The 22,490-nt window shown below is 44.1% G+C and overlaps 2 protein-coding genes across 17 annotated transcripts in view; both read left to right on the top strand.

Moving 5' to 3' along the window:
* The window catches only part of LOC118361473 (poly(U)-binding-splicing factor PUF60-like), a 31,008-nt gene extending 28,734 nt beyond the window's left edge, over positions 1-2,274 (top strand). For all 3 annotated transcript variants that reach the window (XM_035741439.2, XM_035741437.2, XM_035741438.2), the window contains one exon: positions 1,583-2,274. In XM_035741439.2, the coding sequence (XP_035597332.1) occupies positions 1,583-1,882 (300 nt within the window). In that variant the 3' untranslated portion in view covers positions 1,883-2,274. The remainder of the gene's footprint in view (positions 1-1,582) is intronic.
* A 10,025-nt stretch (positions 2,275-12,299) lies between these two features.
* Positions 12,300-22,490, top strand: part of LOC118361472 (protein scribble homolog) — a 128,062-nt gene continuing 117,871 nt past the window's right edge. For 5 of the 14 annotated variants that reach the window (XM_052483144.1, XM_052483143.1, XM_052483149.1 and 2 more), the window contains exon 1: positions 12,304-13,580. In XM_052483144.1, coding sequence (XP_052339104.1) covers positions 13,422-13,580 — 159 coding nt within the window. In that variant the 5' untranslated portion in view covers positions 12,304-13,421. Of the gene's footprint in view, positions 13,581-22,490 lie in introns of all 14 variants that reach the window. The other 9 variants (XM_052483142.1, XM_052483148.1, XM_052483146.1 and 6 more) reach the window with 5 other exon arrangements.

The following is a 22,490-nucleotide window of genomic DNA, read 5'->3' as shown; positions in this document are numbered from 1 at the left end:
CAGTGACAGCCATGCTTGCACCTTTATATCTTTGAAAACCGTGTCTCTAGTCCAAACCATTCAAAAGTTATTATCGGGGCTACCTTTCCCCTTTCTACTGTGAATTTGCATGCATTTGATAGAATTTCATAAACCTGCTCGCAAACCATTTTTATGTTAATCGCAGGCCGCTTATTGTTGATTTGATAACAAACAACCTTGTTGTCATGTTAGCTAGCTAACAACCTGGTAACTTGACCAATATGCTATGCACAAATTTGGATGGCACAGGAAGAATGGAAAAGGGATAGAGAGAGCCTACTCAAAGATGTGCTTCAATGTATTTTTCTTTTTATATTTTTTACTTGACCCCCCTTTTCTGCCCAATTTCTTGGTATCCAATTGTTAGTAGTTACTATCTTGTCTCATCGCTACAACTCCCGTACGGGCGAGGGAGAGACGAAGGTCGAAAGCCATGCGTCCTACGAAACACAACCCAACCAAGCCGCACTGCTTCTTAACACAGCGCGCAGCCAACCCGGAAGCCAGCCGCACCAATGTGTCGGAGGAAACAACGAGCACCTGGTTAGCGTGCACTGCGCCCGGCCCGCCACATGAGACCCTAGTGCGCGATGAGACAAGGATATCCCTACCGGCCAAACCCTCACTAACCCTGCTGGCGCTAGGCCAATTGTGCGCCGCCCCATGGACCTCCCGGTCGCGGCCGGCTGCGACAGAGCCTGGACTCTAACCTCTAACCCAGCCACCCGGGAGGCCACCTCAATGTAATTTTAAGCTTAATCAGAAATATTTTTTGTTGCTAACTTTTCAAAGTTTGGAGCAGTGTGTGTGGGAGGGAGAGCGTAATATACGGTCTAAGGCAGGGGCTCAACTTTCACTGGGGGCGGGGGGGGGTTAATGTATTCCCCACATTCTGAAATTGCATATTAGCCCCCCTCAGTTTTATCATTGGAATGTGATACTAAACGAGGCAACGGTGTGCTTTAGGACCATGCGGACACCTCCGAGCGATCTGGTAGGCTGTTTGGAGTGTTATGTCCCCCCGACTTCTAAAACCAAAGTTGCACCCCTGGTCTAAGGCGTAATGTAGGCTAAATATGGTTTCATATAGTTTTTTTCCACTTACTGCCACAATGACAGTATGCATTTATATTTCTTACTACATTCCGCCTGCCCAATCACATGTAGGCTTTTGGATATGAGCAAATCAGCCATTTTCTACAGTAGCCTATTCTATTATACAGTGAACACTGAAGGTAAATTCAATCTGTTGTATTGAGTAGAGGTGTAAATATCAGAAACAGGTTTTTGTGTAGCACATGTGCAGAACGTATCGAAAAAGGAAACAGGATGCAAATAAATGTTTTCTTGTACTTCTCACCGATTTTAAATGTGTTTCTGTGCTTAAAAAAAAGGTAACCTTTTTGGGCCCTTTGGGCCAGTTTGCTTCTGTGATATTTGCCTTGTTTCGTGGCATACATTTCACAAAAGGTGCAGTACTTTCACTGAAAAGATTATATTTTTTGCTGTAATGTGATTTGGATTGGAATACATATTGACATGTTGTCGTACTCGTCCCCAGTCTACGGTGATGGTGTTACGGAACATGGTGGGGCCAGAGGACATCGATGACGACCTGGAGGGTGAGGTAACTGAGGAGTGTGGCAAGTTTGGTGCCGTCAACCGAGTCATCATCTACCAAGAGAAGCAGGGAGAGGAGGAAGATGCCGAGATCATCGTCAAGATCTTTGTGGAGTTCTCCATGGCCTCGGAGATGAACAAGGCCATCCAGGCACTCAACGACCGCTGGTTCGGGGGTCGCAAGGTCATCGCAGAGGTCTACGACCAAGAGCGCTTCAACAGCAGCGACCTCTCCGCATAAACTGTCTGAAATGGTCGCCCAACACCCTTCCCATACCCGTTGCTCAAATTCACTTCAGCCGCTCTCACTGCTGCTAGAGATTTGAGACTCTTTTTAACTTGTATTTTTTTTTTATTGATGTTAATATTATTAATGGTCTCTTTTGAGGGATTGGTTAAGAAAGGAATGTTTGCACCTCTTGGATTTAGTCTTTTCACCTACTGTGAAGACTTGATTTCTTTTTGTATTATTTGCAGCTTTTTTGTAATCAAAGTGAGAAGTTATGATTAGGTTTTACCCTCTTAAGTTTGCCAATGTTTGCTCTTCTAACATTGTCAGGACTCTTTAAACATTGTTTTTTAGAGCCATTGGTTCCAGTTTCCTCACACAAATAAATTCTTCAACTATGCAAATGTCTGTTGTGAATTTCTTATGGGTTTGGGATGGAAAACTCCTTTCAAATACTAATATTCCATATTTGACATTACAATAGAACATTAAATCATATCAGTTGAAACAATTAACAAACACTTAACTGTACTGAACAAAAATATAATTGCAACATGCAGCAATTTCAAGGATTTACTGAGTTAAAGTTCATAGCAGTCAATTGAAATGCATTAAATCAAATCAAAGTTTATTTGTCAGGTGCGCCGAATACAACAGGTGTAGTAGACCTTACAGTGAAATGCTTACTTACAGGCTCTAACCAATAGTGTGAAAAAAAGGTGTGTGTAGGTAAAAAAAAAAAAAAAAACTACTAATAAGACATTTGAAAATAAGAGTAGTAAAGGCTATATACAATTGAGGTAGTATGTACATGAATGTATAGTTAAAGTGACTATGCATATAAGATAAACAGAGAGTAGCAGCAGCTTAAAGGGGGGGGGGGCGTGCACACAATGCAAATAGTCCAGGTAACCATTTGGTTACCTGTTCAGGAGTCTTATGGCTTGGGGGTAAAAACTGTTGAGAAGCCTTTTTGTCCTAGACTTGGAACGCCGGTACCACTTGACATGCGGTAGTAGAGAGAACAGTCTGGCTGGGGTCTTTGACAATTTTTATGGCCTTCCTCTGGCACTGCCTGGTGTAGAGGTCCTGGATGGCAGGCAGCTTTACCCTCTAAAGTGCCTTGCGGTCAGAGGCCGAGCAATTGCCGTTCCAGCCAGCGATGCAACCGACAGGACGATGTTGCAGCTGTAGAATCTTTTGAGGATCTCAGGACCCATGCCAAAGGCTTTGTCGTGCCCTTTTTACAACTGTCTTGGTGTGTCTGGACCATTCTAATTTGTTGTTGATGTGGAATCCAAGGAACTTCAAGCTCTCAACCTGCTCCACTACAGCCCCGTTGATGAGAATGGGGGCGTGCTCGGTGCTCCTTTTCCTGTAGTCCACAATCATCTCCTTAGTCTTGGTTACATTGAGGGAGGGATAGGTTGTTATTCTGGCACCACCCAGCCAGGTCTCTGACCTCCTCCCTATAGGCTGTCTGGCCGGGTGGTGCCAGAATATCAACCTATCCCTCTATGGATTTCACATGACTCGGAATACAGATATGCATTTGTTGGTCACAGATACCTTTAAAAAAGTAGGGGCATGGGTCAGAAGTAGGGGCGTGACCACCATTTGCCCCTTGCATAGAGTTGATCAGGCTGTTGATTGTGGCCTGTGGAATGTTTTCCCACTTTTCAATGGCTGTGTGAAATTGCTGGATATTGGTGGGAACTGGAACACGTCACACACGTTGATCCAGAGCATCCCACACATGCTCAATAGGTGATGTCTGGTGAGTATGCAGGCCATGGAAAAACTGGGACATTTTCCGCTTCCAGGAATTGTGTACAGATATTTGCGACATGGGACTGTGCATTATCATGCTGAAACGAGGTGATGTCGGTGGATGAATGGCACGACAATGGCCCTCAGGATCTCGTCACAGTATCTCTGCCATTGATAAAATGCAACTGTGTTCGTTGTCCACAGTGGTGATTTTAACATGTACATTTTGGTGGGGCAAAAACACATAGTGGGATGCATGCCAGCAAAGCCACAATACATGAATTGCACTATAATGGTGCCCACAAACTGTTAAGGACTACATAAAGCTTTCCCAACATCTTACCACTGCTACACCAGGCTATCAGCGAAGCCTTGTCTGGCAGCAAAACAGTTCATTCAGGCATTTACTGCCTTTTAAAAAACATAGCTGATATGGCTGACTTGCTTAAACAAATGTGGTTTCTAATGACAATTAAAATCAAATCAAATTGTATTTGTCACATACACATGGTTAGCAGATGTTAATGCGAGTGTAGCGAAATGCTTGTGCTTCTAGTTCCGACAATGCAGTAATAACCAACAAGTAATCTAACTAACAATTCCAAAACTACTGTCTTATACACAGTGTAAGGGGATAAAGAATATGTACATAAAGATATATGAATGAGTGATAGTACAGAGCAGCATAGGCAAGATACAGTAGATGGTATCAAGTACAGTATATACATATGAGATGAGTATGTAAACAAAGTGGCATAGTTAAAGTGGCTAGTGATACATGTATTACATAAGGATGCAGTAGATGATATAGAGTACAGTATATACGTATGCATATGAGATGAATAATGTACGGTATGTAACTTTATAATAGGTAGCATTGTTTAAAGTGGCTAGTAATATATTTTACATCATTTCCCATCTATTCCCATTATTAAAGTGGCTGGAGTTGAGTCAGTGTCAGTGTGTTGGCAGCAGCCACTCAATGTTAGTGGTGGCTGTTTAACAGTCTGATGGCCTTGAGATAGAAGCTGTTTTTCAGTCTCTCGGTCCCAGCTTTGATGCACCTGTACTGACTTCGCCTTCTGGATGATAGCGGGGTGAACAGGCAGTGGCTCGGGTGGTTGTTGTCCTTGATGATCTTTATGGCCTTCCTGTAACATCGGGTGGTGTAGGTGTCCTGGAGGGCAGGTAGTTTGCTCCCGGTGATGCGTTGTGCAGACCTCACTACCCTCTGGAGAGCCTTACGGTTGTGGGCGGAGCAGTTGCCGTACCAGGCGGTGATACAGCCCGCCAGGATGCTCTCGATTGTGCATCTGTAGAAGTTTGTGAGTGCTTTTGGTGAAAAGCCAAATTTCTTCAGCCTCCTGAGGTTGAAGAGGCGCTGCTGCGCCTTCTTCACAATGCTGTCTGTGTGAGTGGACCAATTCAGTTTGTCTGTGATGTGTATGCCGAGGAACTTAAAACTTACTACCCTCTCCACTACTGTTCCATCGATGTGGATAGGGGGGTGTTCCCTCTGCTGTTTCCTGAAGTCCACAATCATCTCCTTAGTTTTGTTGACGTTGAGTGTGAGGTTATTTTCCTGACACCACACTCCGAGGGCCCTCACCTCCTCCCTGTAGGCCATCTCGTCGTTGTTGGTAATCAAGCCTACCACTGTTGTGTCATCCGCAAACTTGATGAAGGAACTTGAAACTCTCGACCCACTCCACTACAGCTCCGTTGATGTTAATGGGGGCCTGTTCAGCTCGTATTTTCCTGTAGTCCATGATCAGCCAGCACCTTAGTCTTGCTCAAATTGAGGGAGAGGTTGTTGTATTGCCACCACACTGCCAGTTCACTGCCAGAGCATGCTTTGAGTACATGTCTTGGCAATCCATCTGGCCCCGCAGCTTTGTGAATGTTGACCTGTTTAAAGGTCTTGCTCACATCGGCTACCGAGAACGTTATCACACAGTTATCCAGAACAGCTGGTGCTCTCGTGCATGCTTCAGTGTTGCTTGCCTCGAAGCAAACATGAAAGGCATTTAGCTCGTCTGGTAGGCTTGCGTCACTAGTGTTATAAATGCAGTGTTATAAATGCTGTGTTATAAATGCAGCGTTCACTATGCAAAGAATTGTATCCAGGATTTATAGAGAATTGTTCTCGTTTTATCTTATATGGGAAAGGCATGTCTTGATAAGGGGGATGTGGCATATTGTATCGGAGGCCACGTAACCACAGGGGACGTGCAGCCCACGCACAGCAGGCGGAGAGCAGGAGATTCCAGCTCAATGCACTATACTTGTACAACTCCGGTTAACTTGAATACAAGAAGATACAACAGGATGTTGCTAGGCATATTAGCTTGCAGACGGGGGAACCGCAGCACAAGCTAATACAGCATGTAGCTTGTAGCAGCTCCGCTAGGACGAGAGAGGGCTACTGGGAGGAAAAGTGTGTGAGTCAAGGACATGGCAGAGCTAAAACAAGCCACAATGCAAGGAACTGTGAAATATGTGGTAAAATGCTAACCAGCAAAGAGTGATGCAGAGACAAGGTACACTCAGATTGAAAAACAGTGTTTTGCGAGTGTTGCTAACACTTTGAGAAGTACCTCTACGGACTAGACGATCTCCGTAGCTGATGTGATAAAGACATATAAACAGGTTAACATTGATAAGGCTGCAGGAGCAGACCGATTACCAGAATGCTTACTCAGAGCATGCGCTAACCAGCTGGCAAATTACTTCACTGACATTTTCAATCTCTCCCTGAACCAGTCTGTAATACATACATGTTTCAAGCAGACTACCATAGCCCCTGTGCCCAAGAATGACAAGGTAACCAGTCTAAATGACTATCGCCCTGTAGCACTCACATCTGTAGCCATGAAATGCTTTGAAAGGCTGGTCATTACTCACATCAACACCACCATCCCAAAGCATAACACCCCAACAGATCCACAGGAGATGCAATTTATATTGCATGCCACACTGCCCTTTCCCACCTGGACAAAAGGAACACCTACCTGAGAATGCTGTTCATTGACTACAGCTCAGAGTTCCATGGGACTGAACACATCCCTCTGCAACTGGATCCTGTACATCCTGACGGGCCGCCCCCAGGTGGTGAGGGTAGGTAACGACACTTCCGCTACGCTGACCCTCAACACGGGGCCCCTCAGGGGTGCGTGCTTAGTCCCCTCCTGTACTTCCTGTTCACCATCAACTGCATGGCCGTGCACGACCCCAACACCATTATTAAGTTTGCCGACGACATGACGGTAGAAGTCCTGATCACCAACGACAACAACAGCCTATAGGGAGGAGTTTAGAGACCTGGCAATGTGGTGCCAGGACAACAAAGTATCCTTCAACGGAAACAAGACAAAGGAGCTGATTGTGTACTACAGGAGGGTCAAGCATGCCCCCATTCACATCGACAGAGCTGGAGTGGAGCGGGTCGTGAGCTTCAAGTTCCTCAGTGTCCTCATCACTAAGGATAGGTCATGGTCCAAACACACCAACACAGTCGTGAAGAGGGTACGACAATGCCTTTTCCCCCTAAGGAGGCTAAAGATATTGGTCATGGGCCCTCAGATCCACAAAGTTCTACAGCTGCAACATTGAAAGCATCTTGACTGGCTCCATCACCTTGTGGTATGGCAACTACTTGGCATCCGACCGTAAGACGTTACAGAGGGTAGTGCGTACAGCCCAGTACATCAAATAAATAAATACACTATATACATGTATATTGGTCGCATACACATATTTAGCAGATGTTATTGCGGGTGTAGCGAAATGCTTGTCACTGGGGCCGAGCTCCCTGCCATCCAGGTGGTGTCAGAGGTCCCTAAAAATGGTTAGACTCCAGACACCCAAATCATAGACTGTTCTCTCTGCTACCACACGGCAAGCGGTACCGGAGCACCAAGTCTGAGACCAAAAGGCTCCTGAACAGCTTCTACCTCCAAGCCATAAGAATGCTAAACAGTTCATCAAATGGCTACCCGGACATATATATATATTATTTTTTTTCACTGGCTCTCTTGCACTTGCTCTATGCACACTCACTGGACACTACCCACACACCCACACATACTACACTGACACTCCAATACGCTCACACACACAAAACAATTTCACACTCTTTCATGCTCTTCACATACGCTGCTGCTACTCTGTTTATTATCTATCCTGATTGCCTAGTCACTTTACACCTACCTACATGTACATATTACCTACACTACTACCAACACTGCTGCTACTCTGTTTATTATCTATCCTGATTGCCTAGTCACTTTACCCCTACCTACATGTACATATTACCTCAACTACCAACACTGTCCTACTCTGTTAATCATCTATCCTGATTGCCTAGTCACTTTTACCCTTACCTACATGTACATATTACCTCAACTACCAACACTGTGCTACTCTGTTAATCATCTATCCTGATTGCCTAGTCACTTTTACCCTTACCTACATGTACATGCAGTATTACCTCCAATTACCTCAACTACCTCGTACCCCTGCACATTGACTCCATACCCCTGCACATTGACTCCATACCCCTGCACATTGACTCCATACCCCTCCCTACACATTGACTCCATACCGGGACTCCTTGTATATAGCCTTGTTATTGTTATTGTATTGTGTTATTATTTCCTTTGTTCATAGTTTTTAACTCTGCATTGTTGGGAAAGGGCTCTACACCTGTTATATTCGGCACAATTGACAAATACAATTTTATTGATTGATTGAAACAGGGTGATTCCATATTATTTAATAAATGCCAACAGATAATTTGTTCTTTTGACACGGTGGGATCTTTCTGTCTGTAAAATTAATTATGCGATAAATACCTGTGGAAACACTTTTATGCAGCAAGTATTGATATAATGATCATCATGTTGAACTAAATCTGGAGTCACGCGATGATATTGTTTGTGGTCCTCCATAAATTAAACACACCACTGGTGGGAAAATACGCACCTTTTCTTTATGAAGATTTTAGAATATTCGCATGAAAATCTGTCGCCTATTAGATGGAAACCTAGGTACAGTTTGTATGTACCCAACCCACACTGTATCTACCAGCTGTTGGCTAGAGCAAGACCATAGAGCAAGACCATATGTCCAAGACCATAGTAGGCACATTCGCTCCTACTGCATATAACGCAAAACATTATTATTATTATTTTTATTTAGTACATGGGAATATAACCTCTAAAGTTATTTGTATGTATGAAATTCCCACAGTTTTAAGCCTATTTTACGTGACATCTGTCTGTAGATTCTGGAGGCTCTTTTTTTCAAGGTTAAATCATTTATTGGTCGTAGCTTGATCATATATTTGCAAATTATGCCTGAAAACGTGTTGGTAACTGTCTACCATGATTGCACACTATTGGCATTCCAGCTTCACCTGAAATGCTTTTCCAACAGTCTTGAAGGAGTTCCCACATATGCTGAGCACTTGTTGGCTACTTTTCCTTCACTCTGCGGTCCAACTCATCCCAAACCATCTCAATTGGATTGAGGTCGGGTGATTGTGGATGCCAGGTCATCTGATGCAGCACTCCATCACTCTCCTTCTTGGTCAAATAGCCCTTACACTGCCTGGAGGTGTGTTTGGTCATTTTCCTGTTGAAAAACAAATGATCATCCCACTAAGTGCAAACCAGATGGGATGGCGTATTGCTGCAGAATGCTGTGGTAGCCATGCAGGTTAAGATTGCCTTGAATTCTAAATAAATCACAGACAGTGTTACCAGCAAAACACCCCCACACCTCCTCCTCCATGCTTCACGGTGGGAACCATACATACTCCACATCTCACAAAGACAGCGGTTGGAACCAAAAATCTCAAATTTTGACTCATCAGACCAAAGGACAGATTTCCACCAGTCTAATGTCCATTGCTCATGTTAAGAAGCAAGTATCTCCTTATTATTGGTGTCCTTTATGTCGGGGTTTCTTTGTAGCAATTCGACCATGAAGGCCTGATTCACGCAGTCTCCTCTGAACAGTTGATGTTGAGATGTGTCTGTTGCTTGAACTCTGTGAAGCATTTATTTGGGCTGCAATTTCTGAGTCTGGTATCTCTAATGAACTTATCCTCTGCAGCGGAGGTAACTCTGGGTCTTCCTGTCCTGTGGCGATCCTCATGAGAGCCAGTTTCATCATTGCGCTTGATGGTTTTTGCGACTGCACTTGAAGAAACATTAAATGTTCTTGAAATGTTCCTTCATGTCTTAAAGTAATGATGGACTGTTGTTTCTCTTTGATTTTTTGAGTTGTTCTTGCCATAATATGGACTTGGTCTTTTACCAAATAGGGCTACCTTCTGTATACCACCCCTACCTTGTCACAACACAACTGATTAGCTCAAGCGCATTAAGAAGGATGAAATTCCCCCAATTAACCTTTAACAAGGCCTACCTGTTAATTAAAAATGTATTCCAGGGACTACCTCATTTGTATTTAAAAAAATGTTATGTGACCTTTTTAACTAGGCAAGTCAATTAAGAACAAATTCTTATTTACAATGACGGCCTACCAAACGGCAAAAGGCCTCCTGCAGGGACGGGGCTGGAATTAAAAATAAAATAAAACCATAGGACAAAACACACATCACGACAAGAGAGACAACACTACATAAAGAGAGACCTGAGACAACAACATGGCAGCAACACAACATGGCAGCAGCACAACATGGTACAAACATTATTTGGCACAGACAACAGCACAAAGGGCAAGAAGGTAGAGACAACAACACATCATGCAAATCAGCCACAACTGTCAGTAAGAGTGTCCATGATTGAGTCTTTGAATGAATAGATTTAGATAAAACTGAAGCTGGTTGAGAGCCAAGAGTGTGCAAAGCTGTCATCAAGGCAAAGGGTGGTTACTTTGAAGAATCTAAAAATATATATTTTGATTTGTTTAACACTTTTTTGGTTACTACATGTTTCTTTGTGTTATTTCATAGTCTTGATGTCTTCACTATTATTCTACAATGCATTTCAATTCTACAATGTAGAATAATAGTAAAAAATAAAGAAAACCCCTTGAATGAGTAGGTGTGTCCAAACTTTTGACTGGCACTGTATCGACCTGTCATCGGACCCGCTTTCGCAAACTTGTGTTATTACATTACGCATTTGCTGAATTTGGCTGTGCAGTCTGTCTACTTCGCTTTCATTGCCGCTAGATGGGGCAATTTATTAAGCAACAAAAGTAGAGCTTTTTCAATCTTTAACATAAAGCCAACCTGGCCAGGCTGACGCGACCCTCGGGTGAGCTGTGACCACACAGGTCTGGACACACAGAACTCCGGTTGATGCAATATTCGGTCAGAAGTTGTGCGACGGGTTTCATTCTTCTCTCTTTTTTGGGGGGGGGGGAACTTGAAAATGTGTTTGAAATAGAAAATGCAATTGTTTTAATGGAAGGGGGCGGCGCATGTGGGTGTTTGCGTGAGAAACACAGCCCTCTTCAGTATTATTATTGACACATTGTGCCAACAACATCAAAGAGCCATTCCAGATTTACATTTACATTTAAGTCATTTAGCAGACGCTGTTATCCAGAGCGACTTACAACTTGGTGCATTCACCTTATGACATCCAGTGGAACAGCCACTTTACAATAGTGCATCTAAATCTTTTAAGGGGGGTGAGAAGGATTACTTTATCCTATCCTAGGTATTCCTTAAAGAGGTGGGGTTTCAGGTGTCTCCGGAAGGTGGTGATTGACTCCGCTGTCCTGGCGTCGTGAGGGAGTTTGTTCCACCATTTGGGGGCCAGAGCAGCGAACAGTTTTGACTGGGCTGAGCGGGAACTGTACTTCCTCAGTGGTAGGGAGGCGAGCAGGCCAGAGGTGGATGAATGCAGTGCCCTTGTTTGGGTGTAGGGCCTGATCAGAGCCTGGAGGTACTGAGGTGCCGTTCCCCTCACAGCTCCGTAGGCAAGCACCATGGTCTTGTAGCGGATGCGAGCTTCAACTGGAAGCCAGTGGAGAGAGCGGAGGAGCGGGGTGACGTGAGAGAACTTGGGAAGGTTGAACACCAGACGGGCTGCGGCGTTCTGGATGAGTTGTAGGGGTTTAATGGCACAGGCAGGGAGCCCAGCCAACAGCGAGTTGCAGTAATCCAGACGGGAGATGACAAGTGCCTGGATTAGGACCTGCGCCGCTTCCTGTGTGAGGCAGGGTCGTACTCTGCGGATGTTGTAGAGCATGAACCTACAGGAACGGGCCACCGCCTTGATGTTAGTTGAGAACGACAGATTAAAACCAGAATAAAGCCAACCCTCTTCTAAAAGTTATATTGAATACCTCCTCGCCCCTTGGGGTCGCTATTACCTATTTGCAGCTTGGGTGTTTGCCGGGGGAGGGAGGGAGAAGGACAAAATTGATGCACTTGATTTTATTTTCCTGGATATGTGTGGTTGCGCTGACCGGCGTATGCAGTCCTATCAGTGTCGGGCAGTAGTTGTCCTCCAAAAAACTAAGGCCGATATCATCTCTATTCATTCTAGCAAATTTGATTTGGATGTCTATTCATTCTAGCAAAATATGAAGGAAATTCTGAGTAGGCACTAGGAATGCGTGTGAGATGAGCGAGGTGTCAGTTGTAAAATCGAGCGCACCCAGCTCCAACATCAATAGGGAGGAGTCAGTGGTCGGCGATCGCCACCACATTCTTATATCGCCACACACCCGGTCTGAGTGAGGAAACTCCCGAGCGGAATATTTTGCGACAGAGGATTTCTTCAGTTCGCTAATATAAGCAGTCAAAAATCCAAACATCTCGGACTTGTTTTTCGTGGCATCCCAGTCGTGCACAGCTAAGTCACAAAAGCAGTGGTAACCTCCAGTTTAGCCCTGCCCAGCCTCACACACCCCACCGGCCTGGCTCAAGGAGGGAGGGAAAATCATTCGATTGTTGATATTGTGGGTTCAATAGTTGTTGCTTTACACGTGTCACGACTTCTGGTTATTGTTTTCAGTGCAGACAGCTTTTGAATTCGGTTTGTATCCGAAGCCTAAAGAGGCACGAGTGCTCACAAGCTAGTAACGTTAGCGACACAATACAGCAGACGAGTTCCATCCCTCCAGACGTAACTTCAAGAGGCCATTCAGTGTGCCTACATGGGACTATTTCCGATAATGCAACAGCCTGTCATATTTTACCGATCAGCATCCTCGCATTGAGCAACATAACACATTTGTAACGGGGAACCGTATAATATTTGCTTAGTAAGCTAGCCATCTTGCTAGACAGGCCAGCTTCCTTGTATCAAATAGCAAACCGTCTAGTACTAGTAGCTAACGTTAATGGTGGCTGGACTGCATTGTCAGAACTATGGAAATGAGAACGTTAGTTTGTTTTAAAGTGCCTGTGTTTTTTTTAAGATTATTAGCAAATCGTATATAATTTTAATGAGACATTGACTCCAAACACGGAAGCGAATAATCGTATCTAAAAAAAATGTAATTATCACATTTATGTTGGATTTAAGTCGCTGAGAGCCAACAAAAGACTCAATTTTGGATATCAATTGACGAGACGAATGATTTCTGTGTCCCTGGTTTTAACTGGATTTGGCCTCCCCCTTTTGGTTCGACGCGGGAGCAGCGGGATTTCGACAGTCCCACTCATCTGTCACGTCGATATTTGTATACATTTTCCTATCCCTTACTCCCTCCCACAACCTTTCCCCGTTTCTCTCTCCGATGCGGAGTGCTGAGTAACGCCGGCAAACCAAATCGATAACGGCGGCCGGACATGCTGAAGTGTATCCCTTTGTGGCGTTGTAACCGCCACGTCGAGTCGGTGGACAAGCGACATTGTAATTTGCAAAATGTCCCCGACGAGATATTTCGCTACAGCCGCAGTCTGGAGGAGCTTCTCCTCGACGCTAACCAACTCCGAGAACTACCCAAGGTAAGCAACCAGTGATTTTCATTAGCACATTGTGGCCTATCCTGGCTATCATTATGGCTACCATTATGCATGGTCAAATCAAGGCTAGCGGAATGATCTCCACTTTATCAATGCATGCAACCGCGAGCAACCCCCATGGAACAGGTGGCTGATGTTTTGATTTACTTTGCCTGCTATAAACATCTGGCAACATCAGTATAATTAACAGAGCATATTAACTAACTAATCCCGTCACGCAGGAACAACATACTGTTTATTTAGAAAGGGGTTTAAATGCCTTTACTTAAAATTCCAAACACCATATTGGGTGAGTGTTGTGGCTACTTTCATATTCTGGGGGCTAAGACTGTATACGCGGGAAGGTATGATGCTACCTTTATGTCCTCTTATTCTTGTCAATAGTTAATCCCCATGCATGTGTCATCAAAGTAGCTGAGAGAGGAGGTGTGTACCATCGGGCTGGCTGCTCAGAGCAACTGACAGCACATTGTCAGCTGACAGCACATTGATAACAGCAGAGAATAGGAATCAGAGGAGAAACGGGTCTCTGCCTTCCTTGGATGCTATGCTTGCTGTGTGGAGTCAAGCAGAGGAGGCTCCTGCTTCAGAGTGGAGTGGGCATATGCTGTATGATATCAAATGTGCAGACGAACTCAGCGGATGAAAGGAGTCCGCTGGCCTGCACTACGTTGCCCGCAGTAACGACACAGGCCGGTGGGATTGGAAACCCATTCACACAACTCCTACATGACAAATTACATAAACTCTGCTGGCATGCCCCTCATGTTTATTTTTAGGGGAGCAGGATGGTTATCTGGCTGTGCATTATGTTCCCCTCCAGCTTCCAACACTAATTTACACCAGAGCACTGGGACGTAAGAGTGACCTGACTTTCGCCTCATTATGCCGCTGTGTTCATTGTTCTGCTATGGGATAAGGGAATGGCTGTGCAAGATAATGGACATCAAGTTCATCAGAGATGTGTTGCTGCTCAGAAATGCTGAGACGGGCTCTCAGACATGGCTAGGTGGTGGTGGGGAGAGTGGCACAGTCACCAGTAGTTCTTCTGTCGTGTCGACAAACCCAAGGTCATAAGAAGCTACGCTAAGATGGCAAAGTCTACTGAAGTGTGCAGGTCCACAAGAATCTCTAGAGAGTTTGAATACCTGTGTAAGTAGTCACTTCTAGGCCCAATTATTCTGCTTAGGCTGTTGACAGTCTACCACTTGAGTCATGCCCTGAGTCCCAGGCCATTATATTAAGATATGCAAGCGCCAGTACGTAAGGTAAATTGCATTTATTACTTAAGTTAGCAGAGAGAATGCAATTGTTCACAATCTAATCCAGTGAAAAACACAATCTGATTTGTCAACCAAGACTTCAGTTGCACTCGCTCTTAAAATGTCACTCACCTTTTGTCTGAGTTTTGTACATGGACATAACAGGGATGAGAGGGACCGTGTGTGTGGCTGTTTGTGTTTGTGCCGACTTGACCAAAAAGCTCTGTTCATGACTAAGCTGAGCGGGCTGAGACTTGGCTCAGGCCCCTATGTTCACTGGAGGAAGGACACAGACAAATAAAGGGAGAGGAGGGTGTTGGGGAGCAGCTCAGTGTTGCTCTTGGACTCACAAAAACACACGCAGACATCCAGTTGTTTAATATTCAACCCGGCTGCTAGTTCGGCCAGATGCTGACTGGGGTTTCCTGACACAGATCAAGGCTGAGGTGGGGGGCTCTATCTAAGGGTGCATCGCCTGGTCTGCTTGACTCAGCATGACTGGGCCCAGTCACTGAAGGGAGGGGACCGTGAGGCTGGCAGAAGGCATACACTCAGGACCACTAACACGGCACTGTATTTAGCCGAGAGACACAAATGTGGTGTGACAGAACAGGTGGCCGTGTTGCGTGCAGACACAAAGCATATGGTCCCCTTGCCTGCATTTAAAGAAAGGCTTCGGAGAGAGAGGGGGCCATCTGAGGTCAGACCCATAATAGGCCGTGTGGAGACAACATGGCAATAATGGTGAATGCTCAAACCATAATAGAATCGTGAGCTCTCATTCATCTCTTTTGGTATCTCCTTGTCATGCTATTCATGGCATCTCTAGCTCTTTACAGTTATCATAACTGTTTTTAACACATTATTTAATTTAAAATTGTTGCGCAATGATTGGCATATAAAAGCACGTTTCATTCCTACAGGAACAGAAGCTGTAGGAGCAGCACTCGCTTTGTCTGACACATTTTCGCTTCAACTAGGCTCTATCTGTATGCTCGGCTGTTACCAGCTAAAGGAAACCCTGGTCTGAAGGGATAGAATTCATGGAATGGACCTATGTTTGAAATAACGCCCCCCCTGTGTTCAAGAACATGTTGCGTCTCAACTGAGGCCTGGCACCGCACAAAACCCCCAAATCATGTGAAGTAAGGGTCTAAAATGCAGCATGTGAATATGGATATTATGTTTTTGAATTGATGTGTTTTTAGATCATTGACGTGAAAGACATGCTCCAGAACTTTGGTGATTACTATGTTTAAAAAAACAAAAATCCATATTGGGCAGGATGTATCAATATGTAGTTCATAAATGCATAATCTATGAGCAGAATTACTGTTTTACCTCAATTAGCCACTAAATCCCTAGTTTGAAAGCAACTTTTCTGAAAACTGTGCTGCGCCATTTTCTCCCATGTGGGCCAGCCCCCTAGCAAGTAGAGTTCAACCAATGAGCCCTTCGCCATATGAGTGACAGCTAGCAAGAGGCACACACACCAGAGCGAGCAATGACATGGTGCACATATCTGCACATACTGCATGTGATGTAGTGCACAATTTCTGGGAACCACTTTTTGTTCATGAACACTACTTTCAGAACTACTGGCTAAAAAGTATACAAAAGTAATGCAGAATCTCTTTAAAGGTAAAAAAAAAAAAATGTAATTATTTAAAAAAATATAAATAGTTTTACAACGTTGTTTGTAAGCTTTTAAATGATATCAAACTCAACTGTTTATCTTTTCCAGTGTGGGGTATGCAAAATGGGTCAACATTGAGCACCTTTATCTCCTCAAAGTTTTGACATTCAGGTCCAAAAAGTCACTTTCTGACATCCTCTTTGGGCAAGCATGCATGGAAAGTTTTGTTTGAATCCTAAGGGATGCTGTCAAAAAGCGATTGAATTCAAATGGATTTACCCCAAAGAAAACTATCTTTTCAGTTATGATTTCAATTGCCTTTACTTTTTCAACTACTACAGACACCTCTCCTGTTAACAGCCTACAGTGGTGACCGAATGGAGAGATTGTGGGTGTTATTGCACCGCCAAGTGTTCCAGCTCTCATTGACAATAATTGGCACACTCCACCTTCACAAAAGTCACTGTGGAGATTGGCCACTCTGCAGCAAACCTAAAGCCAGTGCTCCGTACACAGACCCGATGTCTGTACCCAAAGCTGTCAACTTGAGTTTTTCCAAGTCTGCTTGAGCAATGCTCAATGACATTTGGCACACACAACCCACGAGGCATTAATATTCTCCGTACAGTCAGAAGGAAAATTGGATGTACTATGCAATGAGACAAATTAGTAATATAATGGGGTTTGTGCTGTGGAGTTTAGAGGGGTAGATTTTCTGTATAGGTTTTGGAAGGGGGTTTAACAGTGTGAACAGATGGAGATTCAGATGCCCTGACAGGGTCTTAGACTCATTGTGTGTTTCTTGAGCCCCACCTGGCAACCCTAGCTTATGTGTGCTGTAGTATTGCCTTTTTCAGTTAAGCATTGCATGGGAAAAATATATGTTTTATCAAATGGCTCCGGGTTCCAGGTTGTTTTTCCTGATAAGGTTTTTTCTTTAGAAATATTATTCAGCATTGAATACACTGGAAGAACAAAATTACATGTTGGATCAAGTTGTTCAACCCTATCAGCTCAAACAGAAAGCGCTATGCACAGGCTGTCTTGGCACAAAATGAGGCTTGCCTCCATAGACCTCTCTTCTGGGGTGTATTCATTACGGAAATGTTTACCGTTGAAGAACCAAACAGAAGGAAGCGAAACGGGGAGGAACATACCTGAATTTGTCCAATAGAAACTCTCTTGAATTTTATATTTGGAATAAACTGTTTCGGATGCAAAACTATTGCAACCATGGCATAAAATGTACTTTTTGGTCCATCAGCCACAGAGGCAGCCCCCCAATTTTTTTGGCAAAAATTACACCAAACAGATTAGCATGCTTTGTAATGTTTCTAAAACATATGTATTACTAGTCAAATGTATTACTTTGTTCCTGTGAGGTTGAGTCTGATTAGTAGAAGCTTCTCTTCACTAGCAATTGAAACTCAAACAGAAAAACAACTTAGCCTAGTGAACAAAACAATGTAAATAGCCAAGAAACAAGGACAAAGTATCACTTTGTTTCAAGTATATTAGACAACTTTTATGCCTGTGCACAGCGCTTCTAAAAATGTATTTTTCACTCAGCTCTTCACGTGCGCACAGCCCCCAGCCAGACAGTATATAGGATTCGTAGTTCTTTGATTTTGTGTAATTAATTTACCAGCTAGGAAACTAAACTGTGGAAATACTTTGAAAACAGCTACTGCAGCATTTGTTACTATTAATGTGATCATACTTGACTATTTTTATTCACAAACTGGAGCCCTGACCACCTGCCAACGTGGCTGGTGAAATAGACCCACCAATGCAGGTGGCGGGTGTTAATTCTAGGCATAATGATTACACCCCTTTACTATACAGAACCTAGAAGGACCCTTGGAGAGCGCAGTCAGGAATTCCAACTCACTCCCATGTGTTCTGGGCCCTTAACATCAAGCCCCAGCTCTGTTTTCTCATTACGCAACGCTTAATCCTCACTATTCCTTAATGCGTCTTTTGTGTTGCTGCTAAGTAGGGCTCCTCAGTGGTTTTACCAAATAAGACTGCCTCCTAATGCGAATGAAAAAAAAAAAACACTGAATGGAATTAGTCCATTTCAGCACTCCTCTATCTCCAGTGTGTCTCTGAGAAGCAGAGGGTCATTAGACCTTCTCATGGGCAATCGTCTCTGTCAATGATTGAAGATGAACCGGTCATGTAAAGCGGATCGCTCATCCCCCAAGCTTTTGGACAGCTTTACCTGCTCTTCCTTTTCATGCTAGCAAGGACAAGGCACTTTGCTGCATGCTGCAAAGACGAAGTGGGACAGTGCGCGAAGCGGGGCAGTTTGAGTAGGCTGCTGATATTTCGGGGTGGGGCAGTGCATCAAGTCGGGGCAGTTTGAGTAGGCTACTGATATTTCCTTGGGTTGTTTGGCATGCAAAATGACTCGTAGATCAATGACTGACAACAGTTACATGCTTAGTTCGACATTGATGAAGCAGAAGCGTCAGTTGTCACAAAATATTATGTATTTTCTAAAGGTAGAAAGTAACATGAGCAAAAGGTTAGTGAATTGCGATTTGTAATTTTCGAATCGATTTCTGACTGATGCGTGCTATACTTGGATCCGTTTGGGATCTGCGGACCAATAGTCAAATCTTAAATATTTTGAATCGAGACCGATGTGAATCGTTACATCCCTAATAGCGAAACATTGACAAACAATTCACACCATGAAAACAATGCACCTGGATGGACTTTGGGTCCACTTTGCTCTGCTATTACTGAATGCCATGTAACCGTTTCCATTCTTTTTCTTTTATCGATACGAGTCATTTGTTTGAGCGAAGAGCAGTCAGTCTTTCACACATCAGCATTGTGTTTTGTTTGCAGATGTGAGATCTGAACAACCACATATCCATTCATCCCATCTCCCACCATTTAACCTAATGGAGGTGTACATCTTCCCTTTAATATTTCAGGAGGAACATGCCTTCAAAATGAAACCACTTCCAACCTAGCCCTCTCCCAGAAAGTATCATCTTTAATGACCCACAGGGGCTCCACTTGAAAATACACAGACCCCCCCTTTTTTTTTTAGCTCCAGAAGTTCAGCATTAAAGTATATCCTAATGGCCAGGCATAAGAAGTGGTTCTCTGCCAGAATCTCGAGACCTAGCCTAGGCCTACACTGTGCAGATCCTGATTCCATAAAGTGCTGTACAGATTTGTATTTTCCCCTCTATTCCAGCCTCTGTGACTCTGTTAGCTGAACTAGGCCATGCCTGGTGATAAATCACACCTGCCACTGGTCCTCCATGCGGTAAACCCACATTAGTTCCCCCCTTCCCCTGGCTCCGTCTGTCTCTCAAGGCAGTAAGTTTCCCAGAAGCTTGGGAAAGTACACCAAAGGACTCTTCCTTTAGTCTGCATTTCTTTTGATGTAGTTTGGTTTTATGGATCTCTCAAGGCTGACATTGAGACTGCTGCTGAGAGAAAAGTCTGCACTGGCCAATCCTTAAGTCGAATCAAAGTCGAACATCCTCATTGTGTGTGTGTGCACAATCCGAAAGCTGTGTCCCACTTCTCAGAAGAGCCAAGTATGTGAAAGGTAACCAGAAGTGAGGAGCCAGTGGAGAAGCATTGTGAAAGAGGTAGAGGTTCCTCTAATGCAATAGCACATTCAACAGGTTCCTTTGTCTGAGATGATGACCAGCTGGTCCCACATCCCGCCCTTCCATTTGGAGATGTTTTTTATTTATTCCGGAGATGGATGAATCCCCCACCCCCACCCCAGACCACAGAGCAGCCAGACAGGCTGAGTGATGGTGTCGGGTGGAGAACATCCAGCCAGGGAGGCTGTATTGGTGCTAAGAGCCCTGCAAGCCCTAGGGAGATACTGCTGCAGGTGTTCTGGGTGGTGCGTGTGCGCAGACTAACCCTCCCGTAGAAGTCGTACCTTTTTTTCCCCCGGTAAACAGATGACACCGAAACCAGCCTGATAGTAATGCTAATGCTCATTAATCCTCTCAGGGCAGTGTCAACCATAGACGGGCACTTGTATACATCTGTTGTAAATCTCATGACTTTCCTCCTGCACTCTGCCCCTCAGTCACCACCACCAAGGTAAACAATGGGCCATGGCGGTGGTGACGGGAAGCTTGTGTTAGCGATAGCAGAGAGCATCTGTGTGCACGGATGGTGTGCACCGATAGGAATGATGTGCCATAGGACCACTAGCTAACTACACAGAGACAGGGATTGGGGGACATGGACTTATGGTGTCCTCGCAATGTGACATCATTCTCTCACGCTCTTTGTTTCTCTGTGTGTTGGTTTGGCTATTTAAAGTCGGTCTTAGGCCTCATTGGTCAAGTGCAGTGACCTGCCTGACACTGACCGGTCTCAGGTGGATGTGAGTCGTGCCTTAACGAAATGCTTGGTCTGACAAAATATCTTTGCTCGCCGGGCCTTATAGGTGTGCAGCATTAAGGATTCCACACCACCCCATGAATAGATACACAGACAATAGAATCGTAACAAACATTTTTAATGTCAAAGTATTTGTTGTCCTCAATTTAACCCAGAGGGCCCTCTGTATTGCCACTTGAAATCCATAGCTTAGGGCCTAATTAATTTATTTCAGTTGACTGATTTCCTATTATGACGTGTAACAGAAGTCTTTGAAATTGTTGCATGTTGCGTTTATATTTTTGGCTCAGTGTAGCTTATATGCGTCAATGAATAATAAGCATCAACTAATGAGATGGGCAGGAGATATGCCAATGATTTTCTGCGATCACACAATAGAGCCCACCCATAAATCCTGTACCATTGAGCCCCACCAGTGCCCCCCCCAAAGCATATATTTTCATCCTTCAATGTAGCAAGAACACTGCAATGAAAGTGTTTTGCTCTGAGCACTGAACCATTTTGCATAATGTCTGTGTCCCGCTACGTCACAGTTGTTCACTCTGGTTCTTGGAAATCTGTTCAAAATGGTTTGAAAAGGGCAGCTAGAGTTATTCCTGAAAAGTGTTGACAGAGTTTTTAATCCAACACATTTTGTTGTAGTACTATAGTGAGAGTTAACTTTTGCAAACAACTATTATTCTCTCCTACTTTTCTGTTTGAGAGGTGGCTTAAGCCAGGCTTGTGAGTGACTAAGTACTGTATTGTATCTATCTGAGTAGGAGTGTGTGTACTGTGAGTAATTAACCCAGCATGGCCCTCTGAGCTCTGTAGTACATGATGCCAGCAAGAGGAAATGCAGGAATGACTGGAATCTGAAGCAATCTGCCTGTCTGTGCGCCTGAACTCTCCCTCAACCACACTGATCCTAGTTAGTCTACATTCCTGGCTGAACGGGCCACACACACATAGACCTTTACGCCTGCTACTAAGCCACGCGCATGCACACCGTTTTACGTGGTGCACACTAGAGACAATCACACATCGACAAACACAGAGAAGCTACATACAAATGCGCATGTTCCCGAGAACTTCCAACAGAGGCACATTTTTCTTCAACTAATCAAACTTCACTATTTTTGGCAGTATTAAAATAAAGGCGCTCTAATTCTCATTATACTTTAATTAAGCCGGCCTCCTTACTCCAGGGGGTTTCACACAACCGGAGCCTGGGTAAGGAGCAAAGCTGGCAGAATGTAGGAGACATTTAGACTAGAGGTCGACCGATTTAATCAGAATGGCCGATTAATTAGGGCCGATATCAAGTTCATAACAATCGGAAATCTGTATTTTTGGACACCGATTTGACCTTTTTCTTTATTTAAGAACACATTCTTATTTTCAATGACCTAGGAACGGTGGGTTAACTGCCTCGTTCATGGGCAGAACGACAGATTTTCACCTTGTCAGCTCGGGGGATTCAATCTTGCAACCTTACAGTTAACTAGTTGCTAGCTAGCATTAAACTTATCTTATAAAAAAACAATCAATCATAATCACTAGTTAACTACACATGGTTGATTATATTACTAGTTTATCTAGCGTGTCCTGCGTTGC

This window comes from Oncorhynchus keta, chromosome 28, assembly GCF_023373465.1.
Source record: "Oncorhynchus keta strain PuntledgeMale-10-30-2019 chromosome 28, Oket_V2, whole genome shotgun sequence".
Taxonomy (NCBI): domain Eukaryota; kingdom Metazoa; phylum Chordata; class Actinopteri; order Salmoniformes; family Salmonidae; genus Oncorhynchus; species Oncorhynchus keta.
This window is presented reverse-complemented; position numbering and strand designations above follow the sequence as displayed.